Source organism: Gekko japonicus, unplaced genomic scaffold, assembly GCF_001447785.1.
Source record: "Gekko japonicus isolate JY-2015 unplaced genomic scaffold, Gekko_japonicus_V1.1 scaffold4, whole genome shotgun sequence".
Taxonomy (NCBI): domain Eukaryota; kingdom Metazoa; phylum Chordata; class Lepidosauria; order Squamata; family Gekkonidae; genus Gekko; species Gekko japonicus.
Window position 1 is genome coordinate 1,925,229 of NW_015165234.1, and position 25,860 is coordinate 1,951,088.

Below are 25,860 nucleotides of genomic sequence, written 5' to 3' on the forward strand. Positions count from 1 at the left end.
TTCCTGCTGCCTGCCTGTACAAGACAGCAAGTTGGTGACTGGTTTGACAACAGTTTTTTAAAAGTTTTCTTATTTCACTGTTTGTTCTTCTTTGGGCTTGGTGGGTGGCTCATGTGTATGTGGGGGTATTAGGCCTGCCTGATAGAAGGCCTCTGCTCAGGCCTTTTCTTGTTTTTTTTCTCTCTCATTAGGTAGGTAGATGTCTGATTTGTGGTTTTTGGCACTTTACAGTTAGCAACAGGTTTTAAAAGTTCTCTTATTTCAATGTTTTTCTTTGGGCTTGGTGGGTGGCTCGCGTGTGTGTATATCGGGGTGTTAGGCCTGCCTGATAAAAGGTCTCTGCTCAGGCCTTTTCTTTTTTCTCCCCCCCCCCCCCGTAGTAAGGTAGGTAGATTTCTGGTTTGTGGGTTTTGGAACTTTGTAGTTAGCAACAGGTGTAAAACGTTCTCTTATTTCATTGTTTGTTTTTCTTTGGCCTTGGTGGGTGGCTTGTGTGTGAGGGTGTTAGGCTTGCTTGCCAAGAGACCTCTGCTCAGGCCTTTCCTTGGTTTTTTCTCTGGTTAGGTAGGTTGATTTTTGGTTTGTGGGCACTAGTATGTTGGCACTGGTTGGCTTCTGCTGCTGGACACTGGTTCTGCTGTCCTTGCAAAAATCCCCCCACCTCAGTTTCTACTTCAGAAATTCTCACATTTGACCTTAGTCCTGTTGTTCTTTTGGCACTGCCACATTGGCACTGGGTTGTGCTAGTGGGTACATTGCACTGGTTCTGCTGTCCTTGCAATCCCCCTCTCCCTCGCTCGGATTGTGATTCTATGCTTCACATCAGTCCTGTTGAGCTGGCATTTGACACAATAGCACAGGGTGCTGCTGCTGAGCAGGCACTACTGCACTGTTATTACTGTCCTGCAACCCCCATCCCCTTGTCTGGATTGTGATTCTGTTGTTGACATCAGTTCTGTTCAGCTAGCCTGGCATTTGCCACAGGCTTCTGATGCTGGGAATTGGTAGGTTGGCACAAGGTTCTGCTGCTGTGCACCAGTAGGTTGGTATTGGGTTCTGCTGCTGGGCACTAGTACATTGTACTGGTTCTGCTGTCCTTGCAGAAATGCCCCCCCCTTACTTCAGAAATTCTCAGATCTGACCTTAGTGTTGTTTGGTTTTGGCACTGCCACAGTGGCACGGGTTCTGCTGCTGGCCTTGCAACCCCCCCCCAAAAAAAACTCTTTACTTTCTTTTTTTTAACATTTTTTTATTATTTTCCAAAAAAGAGAGAAAAAGTGCATATACCATCAACCATGAATTCTATACAACTCGCTTGAAGGATTATACAGCAATTTTCTAGACAGGAGTTGTTAAGCTGTTCAATTGCAAATACTATACTTGGGAAATGGGTAATGTAAGAGATATAAAATATTATTTTAATTAAGAAAGGTTGACAGTAAATAATATATACTGATATGTGACAAAGTTAAGTTGTATGCTATAAATAACATACAACTTAAATATAATTTCAACTGGGAAGGGGAAATGAGATTAAGGACTGTTGAGGTATCAGTGCATATCTGTATAAGACAATGGGGTTTTTTGATATTGCCTTTTTTCTGTTTCATTTTGTTTTGCTTTGTTTTGTGTTATGGATGCCTACAGATTAGAAAATATCTTGATGTATAGCTTAGGAGTAATTGATATGCTTTAAAATAGGATACTGTAATAGGAACAAGTTACAAAATGCTAAAGGTTGGCCAGAAATGATTTATATGAATTATTAGTGATACTAGAGATAAGATAACACATTGTTGTGGTATTTAACAGTAAATAATATACTTTGAAACTGGGTAAAGTAAAATATACAAGTGATAAATCCATTAGGTAATGATTGGTCAGAGATGAACACAGGGATAAGTGAAAATTGCTGTATAATCCTTCAAGCGAGTTGTTGTATAGATATCTCTAGATATCTATAGTATTTGGAAATACTCGGGTATACCGACTATATTCGAGTCTCAAAACCCTGAATCCGAATAATACCAAATATTTTTTCCTTGCACACCCCTAATGGGATCTTCTAAAGGAAATCTTTACCTCAGCTACAGGAAGTTCAGTCTTACATATGAATCCACAGTTCAGTGGCTGTACAGTGCTTAATTGAGTGGGCTGTCCTATTGATAAGACAGATCAGCAAGATTTGTATTATTTAAATATACAGAAGCTAAATTATCAAACTAATGTTCCATTTAATTCGCATTTGACTCAGTTGCTCTTCCCAGTTATTTGGTAACCCTTTAAGCTATCTGTTAAATTGGTTCATTTAGAAACATTTTCTAATATTTTGCATTTTAATTACAACTGTTTGATTAATTCAACTGTTTTGACTAAAATAATTCAATTTGGCAAACAGCACATTGGGAAAATAGCAGGATATTTTCCTATAAATGACAGTCTGTATGATAGAAACAGACGTCTGGGCTGTTCTACTTCCTACTCAGCATAGCGATTTTTCTGCAACATGTAGGTGAAGTATCAAGGCAAGATCATTTTAATATTAACAGACAATATGTTGTCAAAATTGTGGTTGTTACCCAATGCTTCTTCCAAACTTCAACCAAATACCTAAAACAAATATAAGTTGTCCTTCTCTCTATCTGAAAAAAACAGCAGACATCATTTCCCCCCAGTCCTGAATGCAGTAACAAAACCTATATGCAACAGATGTATATACCCATATATAAAACTTATCTGAAAAATAATATTCATAAAGTTTTATTTTGTTCTTAATATCATTTGCAACTTAACATTCCCCAGACAGAAGAACAAATACAGACATACCAAACTCTCTCTGTCTCTAGAAGATAAAATGATTGTTTCAGGTTGGTCCCCCCCCCCCGCAATTTCATTATCAATACAGTCAGAGTAAAACCACATGGGAGACCTGAAGTTAGTAAAGGCATAAGTATCGCCACTGAGAACTCCAGCATTTTTCTACTTACCACTGAAATGCATTGTAATGGAAGTAGACCAAGCCAAGGCCATACAAAAAGGCAGCATTCTGTTAAAAAAAACAACAACATATTTTTCGAACTGAAATAGAGAAAATATATATTTTTTATTTTCTCTAAGAACACAGTAAAACGCTATAAGACATTTAAGACACTACTTCAAGAAAGGTTTAATACAAATGAGAAAAGTTAGAACATATTGCCAAACTGTTAGCTCATCTTAGCACTAAACTAAAGGAACAGATGACAGGGTAGAGCAGTCACACTTATTTATGGAAGTGAAAAGATAATTGTGATTAAAAACTGCAGTCTTATCTAACAAATATTTGGTTGTTTGATTGCCTTAAAGCACTGGCTTTCAAATTTAGACCAGACTCACAGGGAAAGGGGAGGAGCAATGAGACGCTGACCATTTCCACATAGGTTATTTGCCCCAGGTTCAATACTGCAGGGAAGCATTTTTCCACCCTGCTCTTCACAGCACCATGTTGCACTCATGCACTTCTTGAGGTTTCCTTGGCTTTCTCCCAACCTTTCCCAAAACAGTTTTGCTCCAAAGTTTTGCAGATTACAACAAAACCTGGATGACTACACATGGGTAGGAAGCTTCACCCCACAGCAGCCATTTTCCCCAAGACCCTATTTCCTCCCCTTTTAAAGTTTGTTTTTTAATCGATAAATATTGTTATACTCATTTTTGTTTAAAACAGTATCTGTAACTGGTTTTCTGCTTGACAAATACCAGGTACAAGGTTGCCCATGGTATCTAGCAATTTCACTGCTGCACCTAGTATTTTCAGCATTATTTTTCAGTATTATTTTTCAGTATTCCAGTATTTTTCTATCTAAAGAGTTTCTCTTTTCTGGAAATTAATTACAGGCAGACTTTCGGGACCCAAATCCTTAATACCCTTTTGTATGCCATCGGATAAATGGGTTTCTTTTTTTACAGAATTGTACAAGGATGCTACTCAATCTCCCCCTCAAATAGCATTAGAAAATACCCTCAAATGTCCTGTAACCCCGGGTGAGATTAAATCCCACACAGACCAACTAAAAAACACTAAAGCCCCTGGTTACGATCAATGTTCCCTCTAAGCTGTGGAGTCTTGTGAGCAAAAATTCTGCTTTGTGAGATCCTGGCATTAAAGTTGTGAGCGAGCGATTTGGCTCCTGCATCAATTAGATTGCTCTGGAGCCCTCCTTCCTGAGCTAAGACAAAAATGTGTGAGCTGGAGGCTAAAAAACTGTGAGCTAGCTCACACTAACTCAGCTTAGAGGAAACACTGGTTACGATGGTATCCTACCTGAATTTCTGAAAGAAAATAAGGAGTGGTGGGCCTCTTTTTTAGCCCCCTTCTTTACATATATCTATGATACAGGCCATATGCCAAATTCATGGGGAATGGCCATAGTGGTCCCGTTTTATAAAAAAGGCAGCAGGGAGGATCCATCAAATTACAGGCCAATCAGTCTGCTGAATATCATAAGTAAGATATATGCTAGGCATCTCTTGGACAAACTTTTGGACTGGTTTGAACAAGAAAACATTTAGCAGCAGAATAGGCGGGCTTTAGGCCAGGGAGATCTACAATAGATCAATGCTTAATTATCCAACACCTTATTGAGAAATACTCATCTAAGGGAATAACTTCACTTTACGCAGCCTTTGTTGATTTCAAATTTGCATTTAATTCCGTATCCAAAATGTGACTTTGGGACAAATTATCAGATTCATCTATTGATAGAAGACGCCTATATCTTATACAGGCATTACATGAACCTATCTGAGAGTCAGATGCAGCAGACAAGGACATCTTACTGAACCCATTCAGACCTTCAGAGGTGTCAGGCAAGGCTGCTTGTTAGCACCAGCACTGTTTATTTTTTACACAAGCAATCCATCTAGCTGGCTTAACACTCCAGAACTCTATTCCCCTAGACTTGACAATAGGAGAGTACCAGTGTTATTATATGCTGATGACACAGTGCTACTCTCCAGAACCCCTGTAGGATTGAGGAGGGCTCTTGGGAAGCTCTCCTCATACTGTGAGACAGAGTCTCTTACAGTCAACTACCAGAAAACCAAGATAGTTGCTTTTGGGCGTAGACCGAAAATTTGGTCCTGGTCCATTAATGGCCATCACATCGAGCAAGTTAATAACTTTAAATATCTTGGGGTAGTCCTGCAGGCCATGGGTTCTAGGCTTCAACATAGTAAGTATGCTGCAGACCAAGGAGAAAGATCTGCAAATAGTATTGCAAAATTCCATTACTCTCAAGGGGGTTATTTGTTCCTGCAGCCCTTAAATTATATAAAGCCAAGACGCTAGCCCAACTGTTATATGGCTCATTTATGGGGCCACCCAGTTCCTATTTTGCACCTCTAGAAAGAGTTCAGTCTAAGTTCCTAAGAACTATCTAACAGGTCCCTAGATGTGTGTCAAATGCCAGGGTAAGACTGGAGACAGGCTGTTTAAAAGTTGAAGCCTGGGTCCGTATTTTATCAATACATACCTGGCTAAAGGGGTATCTCAACCCACAAGGTTTACTCCCTCTGATACTCTGTGACAATTTCCAATCAAACTGGTCTAAGTCTGTTCAAAGCTATCTGCTGAAAATAGGTTTCCCCCCCCCCCCAGGTGCTCTTATCTTTTGGAACGGACCAAGCAAAAATATTAGTTAAGCAGAGAATTGAGGATATAGAACGCCAAACTGATCTTTCCAGCATACAAAACATTAAGATGAGGGCAATTATCAAAAATACTGTGGGTCCAGCCAACTATTTAACATCTCTTGAAGTAGAAGGGTTTAGAAGAGCCTTTACTCTAGTGAGGTGCTCTGCCCTCCCTTCTGCTGTACTTGAAGGAAAATGTAAGAATACTCCTTTCTCAGAAAGGCTTTGTACCTGCCCATTAAGGGAGGTTGAGACTACAGAGCACATGTTTTTAGATGTCCGTATTATAAGGTGGCGTGTAATAAATTCACTCCGCTGACTGAACAAATTCTGGGTCTTTCCAAAAAAGCTTAACTTGAGTTTCTTCTATCTGATAGAAACCCCAAAATTACCCACGAAGTAGCCAGTTTCTGTATGGTGATACTCAGATCCCGGAAACTCTAAGGTAGCTAGTTAGATATAGTTGTTTGATATTAGATTAAATTTTAATTTTGTTTTAATGGGTCACTGATGTATCTTAAAAGCTTGGAATATTGTAAAGGTGTACTTCTTTTTGTATGACTGGTCTAAGGACTGTAGAAATAAATTGATTGATTGGAACCCATACTCATAACGCTGTGTCCAAGCGTTATTCATCATGAAATAAGGATTAGTTTTTAATTACGTAGCATGAGGCTGTATCAATGTTTAAATGTTTTAGTAAATGAATTCCATTAATCCATTCACAATGTCATGTTCTTCCAAAGGTTTCTGTAAGATTATTGGGCAATTTTTCTATCTAGAAAATATTATCACAGATGCTTGGTTTTACAGTTTTCAAATCTGTGAATTTGTGTCTGCAGAGATCACATGCCTCTTCTTCACAGCAAAAATAGTACAAAATAGACATACAGAGTTGAGAAAAATACCTTAATTCCATTGTTCCTGTGCAAATCTATGTATACAAAATCAACCCCTTACCTCTAAAGTGCCAAGTTTCAAAAAATGCAATGAAGTTTCAAAAAATTCAGTGAAACTGAGTGGAATGGGTCTGCACAAGAAGCTAAGCGTGTGGGGGGGGGCAAGCAGTGAAATGAAAGTGAAACCTTTTGAGCAGAATACTCCACAAGTCTTTGGAACTTTGTGTGTACAGACTGAGGTTTATCATATTATTTTCTCCCTGGAGGAGAAAACCTATAATGGTAGCAAGCTGTAAAAGAGACCCAGTTTGGGAATAGTTTAATGAAGTTTATCTACCTATAGATAAGTATGCATGCAAAATGCAAACACTGAAACCAAGAAATGCAAGGCCTGGTGGCCCGAGTGAAACAACATCATGAGAAGTGCTGTGATGAAAATGACAAAAGGAACATGTTTGAACAGGCAGGATCTCCAGGCTGGTAAACATTTTGCTTTTATCATATTCCTTAAAGACTGCCTTGAAGAAATATCATGTTTGAGTATAATTATATTTGTTACTAGGAATAAGGCCCACTGTGGAAATAAATACAACGAGCTCTAGAAAGAGGCTCTGGACGCGTGCCCCGACCTTGTGCACTCAGTGTCAGTTTGCTGTGGTGACCTCAGCAGGGTATAATGACACAGAGTCCATCGTTTTCTCCACAGGAACTGATCTCTGCCACCTGAAGAGCAGTTGTAATTCTGAGTGATCTTCAGCCCTCATGTGGAGATTGGCAACCATGGTTCCCCAGGAGGAAATGGCTGGTTTGGAGGGTGGCGTCTATGCCATTGTACCTTTCTGAGGTCCCACCCCTCCTCAAACCCCACCCCTAAGTTCCACCCCTAAAATCTCCAGGAATTCCCCAACCTGGAGGTGGCAACCCTATCTCCTTCCCAGCCAACCATCAATCTAACTTTATCTGCCCCTATGACTTCAGCTTTCCATTGTCTCCTCCCTACCTGCAGCATCTACCTAGGAAGAGTGCAGTCTTAGGTTAGGGTGAAAGTCTGTGACTGCTCCGAAATCACCCACTCAGCTTCCACAGCAAGAACCTGGGTCTGGCAGACCCTGCTCTGAAGTGCTAACTGCTATGGTGGACCTCCTGATGGCACCTGGTATTTCTGGCCACTGTGTGACAGAGTGTTGGACTGGATGGGCCTTTGGCCTGATCCAACATTGGCGTCTCTTATGTTCTTATATGTTATGTTCTATGCCACACTGGCTGTGGTATCACCTGGTATCACAACTGAACTCCAGATGACAGATCTCTCTCTTCCCTTGAAGAAAATAACTGCTTTGGAGGGCGGACTCTATGGCATTCTATTCTGCTGCGGCCTCTCCCCTCCCCAAACTCTGGCTTCCGTAGTATCTACCACAAAATCTCCAGGAATTTCCCAACGTGGAGCTGGCAATCCTAGTCAGGATTGGCCCCAATGAGTTCCCCACAAAGGCCAAAGTAGGCCTGAAAAGGGTGTCCTCCCCCCGCCTTCTTTACTGATAGAACAACGCTTGGTTGCCTAGCAACAGCCACTGAGGGGAAAGTGTGTGGCACAGCAGGAGGAGACAAGAATGGTTTGATGGCTGCTGGCCCACCTCAGTAGCCAGCCAGCCACAGAGGAGCCAAGCATGAGAAGCATTTTTGTTAGGAGAGACAGACATTTTGGCAGTTTATTCTGACAGGGAAGAGTGGCCAGGCTGCCAGTGGGTAGGAAAGAGAAGCAGACCCAGCACCCAGCAAATAGTGCACAAGTACTCTTGAGTGACCGTTGATAGGCCATTAGCTGATGCAGTTTAGTCACAGACAATGCTGCAAATGTCCAAGACAAGAAGAAATTTAGAAGAGCAGGAAGGGAATACAAAGTTAACATGGTCGCAGTGCTAATTTGCTGCACCACTGTCAGCTACGCTGCCATTGTATGGGGGGGGGGAAGGGAGTCTGTAGAGTGAACAATCTTTTTCTCCTGGAATGTTGGTTTTGCTTTTCTTGCTTGGCCTTATCTTGCTTCCTGACCATGATGCTTCGCACTCTCGCCTCCCTGGGAACCGGTAGTTGTTACTTTCAGTGTACAAGGCTTGCACCTCTAACTGGGTTAATGCCATCAGGGCTCCCTGCTTCAAATGCAGTATATCTTCCCTTCTCCCACCTGTTGGGTTAGCCTTTACACAGAATGTATGTACATATGACCTGCTTCTACTGAACTCAATAAACTTGATCCTTTTGAAGGAATGTTGTTGAGCCTGAGTTTGTGGGACTCTGACAGAGTGTAAAAGCTATTATAGTCCCCAATCCCGTACCTCAAAATGAGTGATGAGGAAGACATGGGCATTCCAACTACTACAGCAGAAGACGTCCCTACCACAATGAGAGAGACCCCCCTCACTACCAGTGCCAGTGGGAGGCTGGGTTATGAGAAACCCTGGAGGAACCCATACTCATGAGCTCATTTCCTGACCGATACCCGAGAGACACGGATCACCACCACCCCTCCCAGGGGGTGCCAGCCACTATGACTACCTTTACTACTATGAGAGTGGATACGATCCAGGAAGGTTCAGAGGCACAGGCGAAGATCCATTAGAGAGGATGAGGTGCCAGCTACAAGCTCAACAAGAGGAGTAGTGGCACGAAATGCAAGAGATGAGGCCAGACATCCCACGACTAATCGCCACCACTGTCCAACATGAGATGCGGCTGCAGCAACTGGGCGCCCCAGTGGCCCCACAAGCACAATTTAATAGTCTCCATAATCCACTTGGATAGACGTCGGGGTGACAGCTTCTTCCACTGAGAGGGTAGAGCATGAGAGACAAGCAAGGCCGGAGATTTCTGAAAAGGCCGTGTTCAATTTAGGTAAAAGATTAAAGCTCTTTTAATATCCAACGAATGAAAACAGCGTTCTTCTTCCGTTGAGGGAGACAGAAAGAACACTGGAAGCACAATGTCCGCTTGCAGGTGAAACTCAGAAACAACTTTCGTCAGGAAAGAAACATCTGGAGCCAATGTGACCCCATTAGGCCAAAAACTCAAATAAGGTGGGTCACAACGAAGTGCTGATAACTCGCCCATCCTCCTGGTGGAGGTGACCACAACTAAAAAGGCTGTCTTCCATGACAAAAGCTGCAGACTACAAGTAGCCGTTGGTTCAAATGGTTTGTCCCTGAGCCTTGCAACCACCATCGGTAGATCCCACACTGGCTTGGGTCCACGTGACGGGGGGGAAGAGGTGGGTCAGACCCTTAAGAAACTTTTTGGTCTGGGGATGAGAGAAGACAGAGTGACCGTCAATCATCGGGTGATTTGCCGAAATTGTGGCTAAATATACCTTCAGCGAGGCACAACTGAGTCCTAGGTTTAAACGAGACAATAAGAACCCAAAGATTGCCATCAGGTCGGAAGCATTGACTTCTTCAGATTTACCTGGATGCCTAAGGACGCCAGAACCGTCAAGGTTAGGTTTACCTTGGTAAGCAGGGATGCTTCTGAATCCACTACCAGCAACCAATCGCCTATATAGGAAAATATTTGCACTCCCCTTAGGCGGAGGTGTGCCACCACTGCCACTACAACCTTCATGAAGACCCGAGGGGCTGTGGATAATCCGAACGGGAGGGCTTTGAATTGGAAATGCCGGCTGCCTACTGCAAACCGGAGGAAACGATGGTGGGAAGGGTGGATGGAGATGTGGAAGTAAGTATCCTTGATATCCAACGTAACCATCCACGTCTCCGGATCTAGGAGCGGAAGGATGGCTTGTAATGCTGTCATCCTGAACTTTTTGTATAGAATGAAAGAGTTCAGGTTCCTTAGGTACAGAATGGGTTGGAGGCCTCCATTCCGTTTTGGTACTGTAAAGTAACTCATTACGTGCTGTGCTGATAGTACCGGCTCTATAGCATCCTTGCTTAGGAGTTTGCACCTCTTCTAGGAGGACTGCGGAAGGTGGTGTGACGATGACATGGGAGGAGGAAGGGATTTGGGAAAACTCTATTAGGTAAACCATTTTTATTATTGAGAGGACCCATTGTTCCGATGTAATGGACTCCCAGATCGATAGGTAAGGAGACAATTGTGTAGGGAGTTGGGAGAGAAGGTGTGAGTCAAAGACTCTGTTAAGTGTTCTTAGCAGTTTTGGGTCTAGATAGGTAGACGAAAGCTTGGATCTTCCACCGTAGGAACGGGGAGGATGACTCGGGGACCTTTGCCAGTGTGGCTCAGAGGAGGATTTAGATGATGGTCTACCTGACTATTGTTTAGACCATGGTTTTCCTTTTTTCTGATTAGTAGGAGGTACAACCCCTAAACTACGAGAAGTCTTGATGTTTTTGTCAAGCTCTTGAAGTACCACATCCGTGGTGGAACTAAAAAGTCCATCCCCTTCGAATGGAAAGTCCTCCACAGTGGCCTTGGTTTCCAGCTGTAAGGCGGAGGAACATAGCCATGCGTATCTGTGGAAGGCGACTGCAGAACTGAGAGTCTTAGCCGCTGTATCCAATGAGTGCTTGGATACGTTGATCCCCTCTGTTTGGATGCGTCTAGCTTGGTGCCTACAGTCATCTGGAAGGGATGAGATGAATTCAGACATTTGTTCCCAGAGGGAATACTGAAAACGTCCCATGCAAGCTGCATTATTGGAAGTCTTGATACCCAGAGCTCCGGAAGTATAACATTTTCTGCCTGAAGAGTCGATTTTTCGTCCCTCTTTATCTGGAGGTGTAGAGTGAGTACTCTTGCCCTTGACGTAACCACTAATGAATTGGGTTTCGGATGTATGAAAAGGAATTCTGCCCCTGATTCTTGAATCTTATACATATCGTCCAACCTCTTATTGGAGATTGATACCGAGGAAGGATGGGCCCAGGGGGCTTTCGCTGTTTGCAAAAGGACCAATGTCATGGGAAGGGCGACCGCTGTCGAAGTATCCATTTGTACTATATCGAAGACTGATTCCATGACTGTCGGTAGGGGCTGGATGGTGAGCAGAGCTAGTGTATGAGCCATATACTTAATAAAGTCCCCATAAGTTTTAAAGTCCTCTGACGGTGAAATAGGGAGCTCGAGCTCGACTTCTTGTTGCGGGAATATTTCCAATAGTGGATGGGTACTCTCCTCATCCGAGTAAGAGCTGGGTGAGCTGGATGGGTTAGAGGGTTCGGAGAACGACGTTTGGAGGATCGGCATCGGAGGCCTAAGTTCCGACTCATCTATGATCTATATGGTGCCGACAGCTGAAGACCTTGATCTTTAGTTATCGGTCTTGATTGAGACGGTTTCACGAATTCCGGTGCTGGGTAGGGATCTCGGTACCGAGAGATTCTAGACGAGGAAGTCTGGCGATCCCACTCCATGGGGGGACGAGGGATCCAGGGCATCGACCCCAAAAGTGGGTAGGCTCCATATAGATATTGCCATTGGCGCTGGTCCAATGACGTGGGCGAAATCGGCGTCTGAGATCTATCTCACTCATCGGGGATGAACGGAGGAGAGGAGACGACATTATGTGTCCTTCAATCTCGTTGCAGGTTCTTGACATCGGGTGATCGAGGAACTTGAGTCAAGCCCAGCTCCTGATCGGAGTCGAGGGACTGGATGGGGCGTAGCGAAGGTGACCGAAGTGCACCTTGTGGCTGCCCTCGGCTTGCTTAATCAAGCAAAGCGGCTCCGCGAGAGCCTTTCTTGTGCTTCTTAAGCTTGATAAGCCGAACGTCCTTGCCCTCCTTATGTCTTTTAGAAGGAATATGGGCTTCGGACTGTTGTTCCTGAATTGGGCATTTTGGCACCGATTTTACGGCATCGATGGAGGTCGACGTCGAAAATATGGCGATTGTCGCTTCCGATGCAGGCGCCATTGGAGAAAGTGCGGCTTCCATCCGCACCATTTGCAGTCTAGCAGCTCTATTTTTCCTGGTCTGCTTGGAGAACTTAGAGCAATGGGCGCAAGAGGCAACTCGGTGTGATTACCCCAGGCATAAAAGGCAGAGAGAATGTCCATCTGTGGGGGCGATCTTACTGCCACATTCCAGGCACCTTTTAAAGAAACCCCACCGCGCGGTCATAACCCTAACTGAAAAACTTTCCTAACTAAACTTGAATAAAAGAAGGCAGAAAGGGCCCCAAAAAGTAAAGTTTTACTGACCGAAGCGGAGAGAGTCCTACCAGCACGGCGGTCAGAAGAGAACTGACGGGATTGTCGTGCCCCTCCCTTGGTCATGCGCAGTGGAGCCCGGCACGTGACCGGGGAGCGGGTGCAAAATTCCCTTTTGCTTTCCATTATACCAATCAAGGTTGGCGCAGGCGCACTATATCCCAGAGGTGTGATGCACAGAGACCAAGAAGGAGATCATTATCTGTTTTAGTCACTTCCCTTATTTCCTTTCCCGTCTCAAATCAGCCCTCTTTAATGTACAGCACAACATCACTACCAACCAATGCTTCCTGTAAGCTGTGGAGTCTTGTGAGCAAAAATTCTACTTTGTGAACTACTGTCATTGAAGTTGTGAGTGAGTGATTTGGCTACTGCATAAATTAGTTTGCTCTGGAGCCTTCCTTCCTGAGCTAAGACAAAAATGTATGAGCCGGAGGCTAAAAAACTGTGAGCTACCTCACACTAACTCAGCTTAGAGGGAACACTGCTACCAACCCGTCCCTCCCTGTCCTGCCTATAGAGCTTATACCCAGGAATGACTGTATTCCATAGATCTTTCCCATTCCACCGTATTTCTGAGATAACTAGTATACGTAAGTTGTCATTGAACACCAAGCACTTCAGCTCCCCCATCTTGGCTCATGGACTTCTAGCACTGGGATACAGATACATATAATGTATTTTCTTCTCCAGTAACCCTCACCTCATTAGTTGCCACACGTGGCCCTCAGTCACCATCATGCCCTCACTCACAACTTCTATTACGCTCCCATTAACATTACCCTGAGTGTTTGCACAGTCTTTCCTTTGGACTGACTTTTCCCAAACAGGAGGCTCCCCAGCTTCTGTTGGTTTTCCCCTTGGGATTAGTTTAAAAGCTGCGCTGACACCTTTTTGATATTGCCAGTAGTCTGGTTCCCTTTTGGTTCAAGTGAAGGCAGTCTCTTTTTGTAAAGTTTTGTCTTGTCCAAGAAAATTCCCCAGTGCCTAACAAATCTAAATCCTTCCGCCCAGCATCATTTTCTCATCTACGCATTGCACCCGATCTGTCCCTGTCAAGCTGGCTCTGCGTGTCGAACTGGCAGTGCTTCTAAGGATGCTACCTTTGAGGTTCTGGCCTTTAACCTCCTGCCTAGTAACCTACATGTTTCCTCCAGGACCACACAACTACATTTCCCAATGTCACCAATGCCAGCATATACCATGACCTCCCCAGCACTGTTAACCTATATAGACAGTGTGTGATGTCCACAACCTTTGCACCAGGCAGGCAAGCTACCACGTGGTAAAAATGCCCATCACAGACCCCCTTCTCTATATTCCTAATGATTGAATCACCCACTACCAGAAGCCTACCTCCTACCAGCTAGGAGAGGATATCAGTCCATCGCCAAAGGAAGGGGTCCCTTCTAAGTGATCACATCCCTCCTCCTCAGACCTCTCACTCTCCACAACAGCAGAAGAGCTGTCAGCACAGGAGTAGGACTGTTCTGGTAATCCCCTGCGGGTCACTTTCCCAAATCTTTCTCTCTGCCTTAGCTTCTCCAAGTCAGCAACCCTAGCCTCAGGGGAATGAACCTGCTCCCTAAGAACCACAAGCTCCATGCAGCAAGCACACACCCACAATTTCCACCCTATGGGTAGATAATTGTACATATGACCATCTCTGCAAAACACTGGATAGCCCACACTCCCCTGCTGAAATTCTAGCTTCATAACTGGTTAATGGTTTAAAGGTACTTAGAGTGATGCAGGATCCTTAGGTCTAATCCCCAGGCTAGGAGCCCTTTGACTCTTGTCCTCCGTCTCACACCTCTGCCTAGGAGGAGCCTTACAATTCAGAGGCCCAAAGCCTCTGCCACCCAGCAATAACAGCAGAGGGTGGGGCCTGCAATCAATCCTGGGCAAACAGACCTTGCTCAATAAGCAACAGACCCAAATAAAAACATCCCTATTCAGAAGGCTACGAACAACCACTCACCCTCAAACTCTGCCCTCTCACAAAGCAAGATCAGTTAATGCTTCCCAGTAATTTAGCAGTTTTGGAAAGGCAAAAAGAACTCACCTTCCCCGCACCTCTCTCCTGGTTTCTGTCTCCCAGTTCAGCTGGCTCAGTCGTCCCATACTGTACAACACACCAGTTAAGCTCTTCCCCACCACCCCCTGGTCCCTGTGCCCCCACCTTCAGAGGTGAGGCATGCAGCAACCAGAGACAGGGCACTTCACTTCTAAAATGCCTATATTACTTTCTTTAAGTGCCAGGTCAAAATGTGTTTTTTGTTTTATTTTACCCAGGCTCTAAATGAAGGCACTGATCTTTAAAAATCATATTATGTTGTGCTTTTATTTTGAAATATGTTAAATTCGTTTTAACCTGCTTGATTTGTTTTTTAATCCCTGGCCTGGGTATTCCCTTCTGCAGAGTTGGTTGGGTAATTCAAAAAAGTCCCCAGGGCAGCTCTTTTTCTCAAACAATCTGTTCTAAGTTTGTTCTTCCCTTACTCAGTAGATAACCTGGTCTATCAGACTCTATGCATGCTAGATTGTTACTTTTAGATGAAACACCACTGGTCTCAGCACTTAGCGTAAAGTTTTGTGCGGCAGCATGTAAAATCTGCCAGATACAAATGCATACTGAAGAAGGTTAATAATAATTTTACTTATGAGATGCAAGACCACTATGGATTGTACCAACAGAAGTTTTGACACCATATTCAAGACAGCAAGGCAAGGAGTGGTTGCCTTACAGGGACTTAATTAGTAAGCAAGGAACAGAATGGGTAATGAAAGGGCAGGATGAAATTCAATACAACTATGAATGGTTAAAATATATGCAGATTTATGATGTCTTTAAAATGGATAAGAAAAATTATGGTTTTAGAGAAGACAGAAATGAAGTAGAAACTGTTTGGGAAAGTGGGGGGAGGAAAATGGTTTCTAATATGTATAAAATACTGTTGAAATGGTATACAGAGGATGAATCTGTAAAAGAGCAAATGATAAAATGGGCAGTTAATATGAATAAGGAAGTAACTATAGAAACATGGGAATATTTGTGGAAAAACTCCATGAAACTGTCTATTTGTACCAATGTAAAAGAAAATTGTTACAAAATGATGTATAGATGGTACATGACACCTAAGAAAATAGCAAATATGAACCAGAATATGTCTAGTAAATGTTGGAAATGTAAAAAACATGAGGGCTCATTTTATCACATGTGGTGGACATGCGATAAAACTAAAGACTTTTGGACCAAAATCCACAGTGAAATGCAAAAGATTCTAAAATGTTCTTTTAAGAAGACACCTGAAATTCTGCTCTTAGGTTTAAAAATGGAAGAACTAAATATAACAAAAAGGACACTGTTCTGGTATTTGATAACAACAGCAAGAATGATATATGCCCAATACTGGAAACAAGAAAAAATACCAGATCTGGAGGAGTGGATACAAAAAGTTCTGTTCATGGCTGAAATGGACAAAATAACCAGAAAATTGAACAATGAAGAGGACCAAGAATTCTATGAAGAATGGAAGGACTTCAAAATATATCTGGAAAAGAACTGGGACGTGAAACAAAATTTACTTTGTCTAGAACTATATTTGTTACTCGATGTTATCTTAAATCTATCTATCTATGCGGGACATGAGGGAAACGCATTGCGGGAAGCCTTTTGGGGGAGGGAGGGAAAATGGGATATATAACCGATTGATAAAAAGATGTAAAAGGTGAGAACAATGAAAATAAAAACCTTTTTGAACAAAAAATAATAATAATAATTTTACTTATTATTCATTGCACATATTTATTATATGTGGGAGTTATTTTTTAAGTTTTTTTCTCATCAATTGTGGCTTCAAACCTTGTTATGCCTTATTATCATTTGTGCTGGTCAATAACTGTTTACCTAAAGATTGACTGATTGATCAGTTAGTAGTCAAACTCTGCTCCTTCCCTCCTTAAAATCTTTGCTGTATACACAGCAGAATTTTCCTAGCAGGAGATCAGATGCAGTCTCCCAGCTGATCCCTCATCAGTGGGTCTCAGATTCTGATGGCTGTAAGTAGCCTGTTCCTGTGAATAAACATTAACAGGCTGTGAACAGCATGTTGATTAACTGGCTGCCTGATCATCTCTAGTGAATGGAAAGTGAGTCAAACTAGCAGGTGTCCACACAGCCCTAGCCACCATTACCTGGAAAATGTGTAGCTATAGAAGACAGGGCTTTTCCCGTGGTGGTCACAGACACTTGATTAGTGACTGGTCAGCTAGTTTTCTAGTGCCTGTTAAAGAAATACTGGGTTATGTAGGCTGTCAGCTGATTACAGGCTTGTTTTTTTCCATACACCTGCAAACTGCAAACTGTTAACATCTTCAAATCTTTATGCATTTAGCATTTGGTCTGTACTGATTTAATCATTGATTTCAACTTCTAATTTTATTGCTTCAGCTGTTTTATTTAATTATGATTTTATTGCTGCTATTGTTCCAACGTTACTGTTATTTTAATGTATGTGATTACTATTTCATTCTGAGGAAATGTGCGTGCACATGAAAGCTCATACCTTGAATAACTTTTGTTGGTATTAAATGCGCCACTGGATTCAAAGTTTGTTCTATTTCGTTGCTACTATTTTTATGTTATTTTTTTTGTTATGTTATGTTAGTATTTTTGATACTGTTTTAATTATCTGTACACCAGATAAAGTACCTCTGGTGGAAAGAGCAAGATAGAAATTAAATAAGCATGTCCTTGTTTTTTGGCTAAAATCATCAGCCACCTCTCCTTCCATTGCATCTCTTGTTTTTTCTTCTAAAACAAGGCAGAGATTTTACAGCCCTCTCTTTCACTTCTTGCTTGATGTTTTGTCACTTAACCATTTCCCCTCTAAGAAAATAAAAGCTTCAGCAGATCATTGGTAGGTCACTCACCATACCATCCTAAGTAGAGTTACACTCTTCTAAGCTTAGAAGGGTGTAATACTGCTTATGATGGCACTGTCCCTGCGTCTTTGGATATAAAGGGTGGATTTCCAAGGGTAAACTCACATAACTGGGAGGGAGGGCAACAGTCAGGTGGTGAACTGTTTTTGACTAATAAGTGTTTTGTGTGAAGCAATTACAATAACTGAATGCAGATGGAAAGGCTAGGTTTTTCTCTTGCTTCTTGCAGCTGTTTCTGTATTTAAAATATTTATACTCTGCTTTCCCCAAAGTGCCTTAGGGAAAAAATGCCAAATCAACACAACAAACTTCATCAGCCTTAAAAACAAAATGAAGAAATCTATCACTAACCCATACCACAAAGCTCAACACAACAAAAAACACATATTAACACACATTATTATGTGTCTTCTTTGTCTTACACTTCTTCCTATAACACCAGTATAAAGGGCACTCTTGACCTCCTCAGACAGGCTATTTTGCAAGGGCCAAGGAAAAGTTAACATTCCTAGCACACAACATAGCAAAAGCAGGAACCCATCAAGCAGTAATATTTGAACATAAGGTGGGGGCTCTTTCGGATATGACTAACTTATTTTAGAGTCAGGGCCTGCCAACCTCTGCTTTTAGGTTCACAGGACACCCAAGGTGACAAAGCACTATTTATTTATTATTTCAATTTATACCCCACCCTCCCAGCAAGCAGGCTCAGGGCGGCTTACATCCTTGGATCCTGGGAGGGTCAATTGTTTCTGTGACCCCGACTGTAGTGCTCTCTGTGGTATATATGGGGACATGCGGTCCCTCAGGTATGTTGGACCCTGGCCATATAGGGCTTTAAAGGTAAGCACCAGCACCTTGAAGCGAATTCAGTATGCTATTGGCAGCCACTGCAGTGCCTTCAGCGCAGGCTGCATGTGCTGCCACCTAGGTATTTATATATTTTATTCGATTTATACCCCGCCCTTCCTACCAAGGCAGGCTCAGGGCAGCTGATAGGTAGGCCCATCAACAGCCTGGCCACGGCATTCTGCACTAGCTGCAGCTTCCGAATTTACGACAAGAGCAGCCCCATGTAGAGAGCATTACAATAGTCTAGTCTCGAGGTGACCATCACTTCCGCGTAGTGGGTTTCCTGGAATTCAACAGGACATTCCTTACACGGGCAGAGAAGCCGATGTCATTATCCTCCGTCAATTTCAGTTGTGTTATGTCGTGATGTAGGACGGGGGAGTTGGAGAGGAGGAGGAGGTCCGGAGCCGGAGGGAATTGATGGTAAGTTCCCTGTGATAGTTCGAGGACTGTTGAAAACCAAGGTTGTCTTGGCCACCATGGAGTTATTAAAATACAGTCCGCGGCATCACTGAGAATTTTGCGGACCACTCTCAGAAGCAGAGGTGGGGGGGGGAACAGGTAAAGGAGTCCCGTAGACCAAGGGTAAAGGAGACCGTCTCCCAGAGATTGTGAGTCTTTGCTTCCTCGACTGCAGAACAGAGGATACTTTTTATTGTTTCATGTGGCAAAGACGTCGACTTGGGGAAGTCCCCGCTTGTGGAAGAGTGAGAGGAGGTATGTTGGGTTCATCCCCCACTCGTGGAGGCTGAGTCCCGCTTGACTTAGATGGTCTGCCTGCACATTCATGTGACCGGGAATGTGAGTGGCCACAAGGAATATACTGTTGGCTATGCATAAGTCCCACAATTGGATGGCGAGGTTGCATAGGTGAAGGGACACTGTGCCTCCCTGCCTGTTGATGTAGGAAAGTGCTGTGGTGTTGTCCGTGAGGACCGTGAGAAATTTTCCTTTGATCAACAGTAGGAAGCTGGCTATTGCAAGTCGTATAGCTAGCAGTTCTAAGAAGTTTATGTGACGCTTCCTCATCCGTGGGTCCCATTTGTCTCCAACCGAGAGGCCCATGGAGTGTGCACCCCATCCTGTCAGGGAAGCATCCGTCGTTATGGTGACCTTGGACGACGGAGGGTGGAAGGGCGCTCCCTGGAGGATATTCAAAGGGACAGTCCACCAAAGTAAAGAGTCCTATATGCTGGGAGGAGGGGATAGGACGACAGTATGTGTGTTTTTCGACAGGTCGTAATTGCGGATGAACCAGAGTTGTAAAGGGTGCATTTTTAGTCTTGCAAAGATGAGAACTGACGTTGTTGCAGCCATCAGGCCAACCAGCCTCTGAATTTGGAAGGCAGTGACAGAGGTTTGGATATGGACGACGGTGGCTAAGGAGATGATATCTGTTGCCCTGTCGTGGGGCAGGTAAGCCATGCATGTCTGAGAATACAGTATTGCGCCGATGTACTGTATGCGCTGGACTGGACACAATTGGGACTTTTGCTGATTGAGTAGCAGGCCGAGATTGTCCAGAAGTGCTAGAGTTTCTGTGACATTGCAGACTGGGGTATTCCTGGAAGGTGCTACCAGAAGCCAATCGTCTATAAATGGGTAGATGGAGATACCCCTGAGACGGAGGAAAGCTGCAACCACAATCATTTATTTTTTTTTACATGAGATTTTACATGAGTGTGCAGACGTGGAGGGTGACGCTGCGTATCACATGTGGTATATCTGTGCCGACATGGATCGATGTTGGGAGCTTCCAACACCGTCGATGTCGACAACGGAGAAGGGGAGAACGCTCTGCATCCGATGACTTAGGAGCTCTACCGTTTCGATGTCGGAGTAAGGAGGCTCCATTTGCTGGACAGGGGAGTCCAATACATGGATGGTCGGTATCGGTGGAAGGACTTGGGCCTCCTATAATAATACTGCCGGTGGAGCAGGAGGCACTATAGGGGCATCACCCAGTGCAGGCACCGCTTCCTTCCCCTTCTTCACCGCCTTAAGGGACTTGGAGGTGCCCTTCTTCGCGGACTTATGCTCCGTACTTGCCTTAGCCTTCTTTTTGATTGGAGTAGAGGCGGACGATCGTGTCTTCGATGTCGAGGGCTTCGGTATCGGGCGATCAACATCGGAGGCAGGTCTCGATGCCGGAGCTGTCGATGTAGATGGTCGCTCCTCCATCGCTGAGGCAGGAGCAAGGGCTGATTCAAGTAGCACCACTTTAAGGCGTTCTTTCTCGTTTGGTTAGAGAATCGAGCGCAGTGACGACAGGACTCTGGCTTGTGATACTCTCCAAGGCAAAAAAATGCAGAGGGTATGATGGTCGGGAGGAGCAAGTTTGCTACCACAACATTTGCATCTATTGAAAAATCCCCACTTCTCCATAAGAAGAGAAGTGGAGAAAACAGTTTGGGGGGGGGGGTGGCCCGAAGGCCTGAGGTAAATTCCCCACAAAAGAAAATAAAGGTGTTTTTTTTAAGTTTTTAAAAGAACAAATCAGTAAAAAAGATAAAAGAAAGAACGGAAATAATTCCTAAGAGCGGAGAGCTGTGAGGCAAAGGTGAACAGCGAACTGATCAGACCGACGAAGAAAGAGGTCTTTCCAACGTGGCGGTAAGAAAGAATCTGGCGGGATTGTCCACGCCCACCCCTCAGGGCATGCGCGGTGGGGTTCCTGCGCATGCCCGAGGGACTGGGCGCGAAAATCCGTTAAAAGAGCTTGCTACAGCACCAATCGATCCAGCGCGTGCACACTAGATGCCATTGGTGTGAAGCACAGAGACCACGTCGAAGATCTGCTACTTAATATTATGGCAATGAAATCAAAACAGTTCCTCTGTTGAAAGTGCTGCAGTTGCCTCTGAGGAAGTGTCTTTTGACTCAAAACAATAACAATAATACTCTTCCAACCTTTTAGTGGTTACCTTCTCACACCTCCTTTTCCCCACAGGACAAGCATCCTACCACCTAACCTTCCTCTGCCACATCTCTCTCCAGTATACAGCAGCAAAGGTCCACACATAAAATAAAACAGATATTCAAAGTAGATTGTGGAAATATAATTACCTTTGTATAACTCAATATTGTGTGCAGAACAAGAAAAATAGTAAAAATACGGTTAGCCATGACTGTGAGAATATTTTGAGTGGATCTGAAAATGGGTTCCTCTGATTTGAACAGCTCTAGTTGATAGATTATTTACTTCATTTACATCCCACCTTTATCCCTAGTGGGGGCCCAAACAGTCTTGCATTGTTCTTCTGTCCTCCTCCATTTTATCCTTACAAAAACCTGAGGTGGGTTAAGCTGAGTGTGTCTGACTGGCCAAGGTCACTCCAGGAAGCTTTCATGGTAGAGTGAGTGTTCAAACCCAGGTCTCCCAGAAACTACTCCAATGTTTGAGCCACTAAATCTCAGTGGTCTTCACGAGTTCATTATTTACACAGATATCCACAGTAAATAAGTAGATTCTTTCCTGCTTGGTAACTGAGTGTAATCCCTACTTTACATTTGTTTCTCTGTACCCCATGTTTCTGATCCAGAATTATACTCCAAACCAACTTTTGTTTCTTTTCCCTTGTGTTTCAGGCATGTTCTGGCTTTTTTAAAAAATCAGCCATTTGCCTAGTCACTTGTATCCTCCTTGTTTGCCTCCTAAAAAGCCTTTTTCTAAGATTGGATAGGAAGCCAGTGCAGATCTTTTTAAAATTTCAAATCACCTTTTTCTAATTTGAAACTGCTTAATTAGATACTACTTGTGAAGAGTTACAATGTAAAGAGACACAGTTTAGCATATGTTTACTATATATCAATCACTAAGTTATAATTTTTATTTATATACTGTTACCTCGTTCAAGGGAGAATGACTTTAAATTCATGGTCATATGCTTTTGCATGCAACTTGTTTTTTTACATTCAGGATCTTTCTTTCTGGGTAAATAGAGTATTCAGATCAGTCCATTATCTTGTTGATTCCTGATTTTTCTAAGCAGTCCTTGGGAAGTATCCATTAGTAAGACAAGATCTGATATTATTGGTATTATTCCAATGGCTTTCAAACTGGAGACAAGCTGCTCTGAGGCTTGCTGTCCATTTCAGAGTTCCAAAATTATAATGACTGGTAGAAATCACCAAAAGGAACTCAAAGCCAAGATTTTAAAAAAATATTTAGCAAGACTCATTTTCCTTCTATTCTGATCAGCATAAACAAAGGATATGAGGTGTCCTTAGAACTGGAAGTTATTTTGAAGAAGTGCAAATTTCTGTATGACTCTTCTGACCTTCCACTCATGAAATAACCCAGCTCCAAAGATATCATCCTTAAAATTTCCTGGATTTTTTGGGCCTTTTTTGTGGTGGGAAAAATGGATGACCACTCCACTGAAGAGAAGAAACCATCAGGTAAGTTCAATGTTCTGTTCTCCCTTAGTGGGGGAAGTCAGCCATACTGGTTATGTAACCAAGTTTGGTAAGGGGTGGGAGATCTACAGAATCCTCTCAGTCCACCTCTTTTTGAAGGACTCTTCTCCTAAAGGTGGCCTCAATAGAGTTCAGCTGGTCAATTATGTAATATCTTATGAATGTAGGGAAGGATAACCAAGTAGTTGCCCTACAGATTTCATCTACTGGTGCTCTGGTAGAAAAGGTGGTCGACGTTGCTGCTGCCCTGGTGGAATGGGAAGTAATGTTCTGAGGCACCCTAAGACCCAGGATTTCCTACACTTTACGAATGCAGAGTTTAAACCAAAGCTCAATAGCTGATTTAGACACGTTTGTGTGTGTGTGTGTGTCTGTATACACACACACACACACAACCCTGTGTACATCTAATTTGTGCCAAGTTTTCTCTTTGGGGTGTGATGGTCAGGCACAGAAGAAGGACACAACCAGCTGTTGGTTTAAATGGTAGGCTGAGTTAACCTTTGGCATAAAGGATGAGTCTGTTCTCAGAACCACAGTGTGAAATATGTACAACTCCCTCCTCACAGATAACGCCCCCTGTTCTGAAATCTGTCTAGCAGAGGTTACAGCTACAAGAAAAGCAACTTTCGACAAAATACATTTTAATTCTACAGATTTTAATGGTTCAAAAGGCATTTTTATCAGAGCCAGCAATACCTTAGACAAATCCAGGTTGGAAATCTGTGTTTTACTGGTGAGGTTAATTGCATAGTTCCTTTCAAGAACCTTCTGATATATTTATTGGTAGAAATGTGACCCAATCCCGTGCCCCAAGACTGCTGCAAGGGCTGCTACCTGCCTCTTTATGGTGTTTGTTCTCAATCTCTGTTTCCGCCCTTCATGCAGAAACATAGCGATATCCCTATACGGTTGGTTGAATGGATCTATCTTCCTACTAGTGGGTCATTTTAAAAAAGTAGACCAGGTATAGTTATAGATATGTCTGATTGCTGGCCTCCTTGCTTCAACCATAATGTCACTATTTCCGTAGAGAAATCAGAACTTTCTCAGTTCACCCACTCCACGCCATTAGCTGGATCCAGCCCGGGTCTGCATGCAGAATGGGGCCTTGAGGTCAGGAGGTCCTTCTTGGGAGGAAGCTGCCATGGAGTGTCCACTGACATCTTCAACAGTTCTGAAAACCACTGTCGTCATGGCCAGAATGGAGCAATGATAATCATTTCCATTCTCTCTACTTTGTTCAGCATGCAACTGATTAGAGGAGTCGGAGGGAAGGCATACAGCAGACTTTGTGGCCACCTGTGTTGAAGAGCGTCTTCACCCTCTGCCTGGACATCAAAGTAACTTGATAGTAATCTGGGTACCTGTCTGCTGTGTGATGATGCAAACAGGTCCATTATCAGGATCCCATAGCAACTTGCGACTGCCCAAAAGGTGTCCTGGTTCAGAGACCATTCTCCCTGACCAGCCAGTCTGCTTGAGTATTCACCAGACCCTGTACATGTTGCACTTTTAGACCTCTCAGGTGTAATTCTGCCCACTGGAACAAGAGTAGCACTTCTTTTTTTGGGGGGGGGGATTGGATTTATACCCCAGCCTCCACTACCCAAAGGAGTCTCAGAGTGACTTATAAACTCCTTTCTCTTCCCCTCCCCACAACAGACACCCTGTGAGGTAGGTGGGGCTGAGAGAGCTCAGACATAAACTGCTCTTTTTTCAAGACCAGCTGTGCCAGAACTATGGCTTGCCCAAGGTCATCCAGCAGGTGCAAGTGGAGGAGTGGAGAATCAAACCTGGTTCTCCCAGATTAGAGTCTGCGCACTTAACAACTACAGCAAACTGGCTCTCAGAGGAGCTGCTCTGATGCCCCCTTGAAGGTTAATGTGGGCTTCTGCAATCGTGTTGTCAGTCCTCATCAATACATACTTATCTTGATTCCGCTTGTGGAAGGTGAATACAGCTAGTTTGATTGCTCTTAACTCTAACTAGTTTATGCTGTTCAACCCTCTCTACTGGTGTCCACTTTCCCTGGGCCACTTGATCTAGGCTGTGTACTCCCCACCCCTTCTGCTGGCATCTGTGGTAAATAGAATATGAGGTGACTGTAGAAAGCTCACCACTCTCACCAGGTTTTCCTGAAGGGTCCACCATTTCAGGGACCTCCTGAGAGATGAGATCACTAGAACTCTCTTGTGATGTCTTTTGCAGATGTCCTTTTGATAAGATAGCAGAGTCCACTGTAATGGTCTCACATGGAAATGTGCCCATGGAGTAAGGTCTCTGACAGATATTAGTAGACCCAATATTTGCGACAGGAACATGAGGTCTGCAAACATGTTTCTGCAAGTCTTATTTACTGACTTTGCTATCTTTAATTGCTTTTCTTCCAGGAGAATGAGGAGCATATAGCAAAAAATGTAAAGAAAACTTTCTTCAAATACATCAGAAGCAGGAAACCAGCCAGGGAGGCAGTGGGGCCCTTGGATGACCAAGGGCTAAAAGGAGTACTGAAGGACGATAGGGAAATGGCTGAGAAGTTAAATGCATTTTTTGCCTCCATCTTCACTGTGGAAGATGAGAGGTGCTTGCCCACTCCAGAGCCGCTGAGTTCGGGAGGGGTGTTGAAAGACCTGAGTCAGATTGAGGTGATGAGAGAGGAGGTCCTAAAACTGATAGATAACTTAAAAACTGATAAATCACCAGGCCCAGATGGCATACATCCAAGAGTTCTGAAAGAACTCAATTGTGAACTTGTGGATCTCCTGACAAAAATATGTAATCTCTCCTTAAAATCAGCCTCCATTCCTGAGGACTGGAAGGTAGCTAATGTCACTCCCATCTTTAAAAAGGGTTCCAGAGGAGATCCGGGAAATTACAGGCCAG

The 25,860-nt window shown here is 43.5% G+C and overlaps 1 protein-coding gene across 2 annotated transcripts in view; it reads right to left on the reverse strand.

Moving 5' to 3' along the window:
* Nucleotides 1-25,860, reverse strand: part of KDM6A (lysine (K)-specific demethylase 6A) — a 262,078-nt gene that overhangs the window by 130,740 nt on the left and 105,478 nt on the right. For both annotated transcript variants that reach the window (XM_015409805.1, XM_015409804.1), the window contains exon 5: nt 2,988-3,046. In XM_015409805.1, coding sequence (XP_015265291.1) covers nt 2,988-3,046 — 59 coding nt within the window. The remainder of the gene's footprint in view (nt 1-2,987; nt 3,047-25,860) is intronic.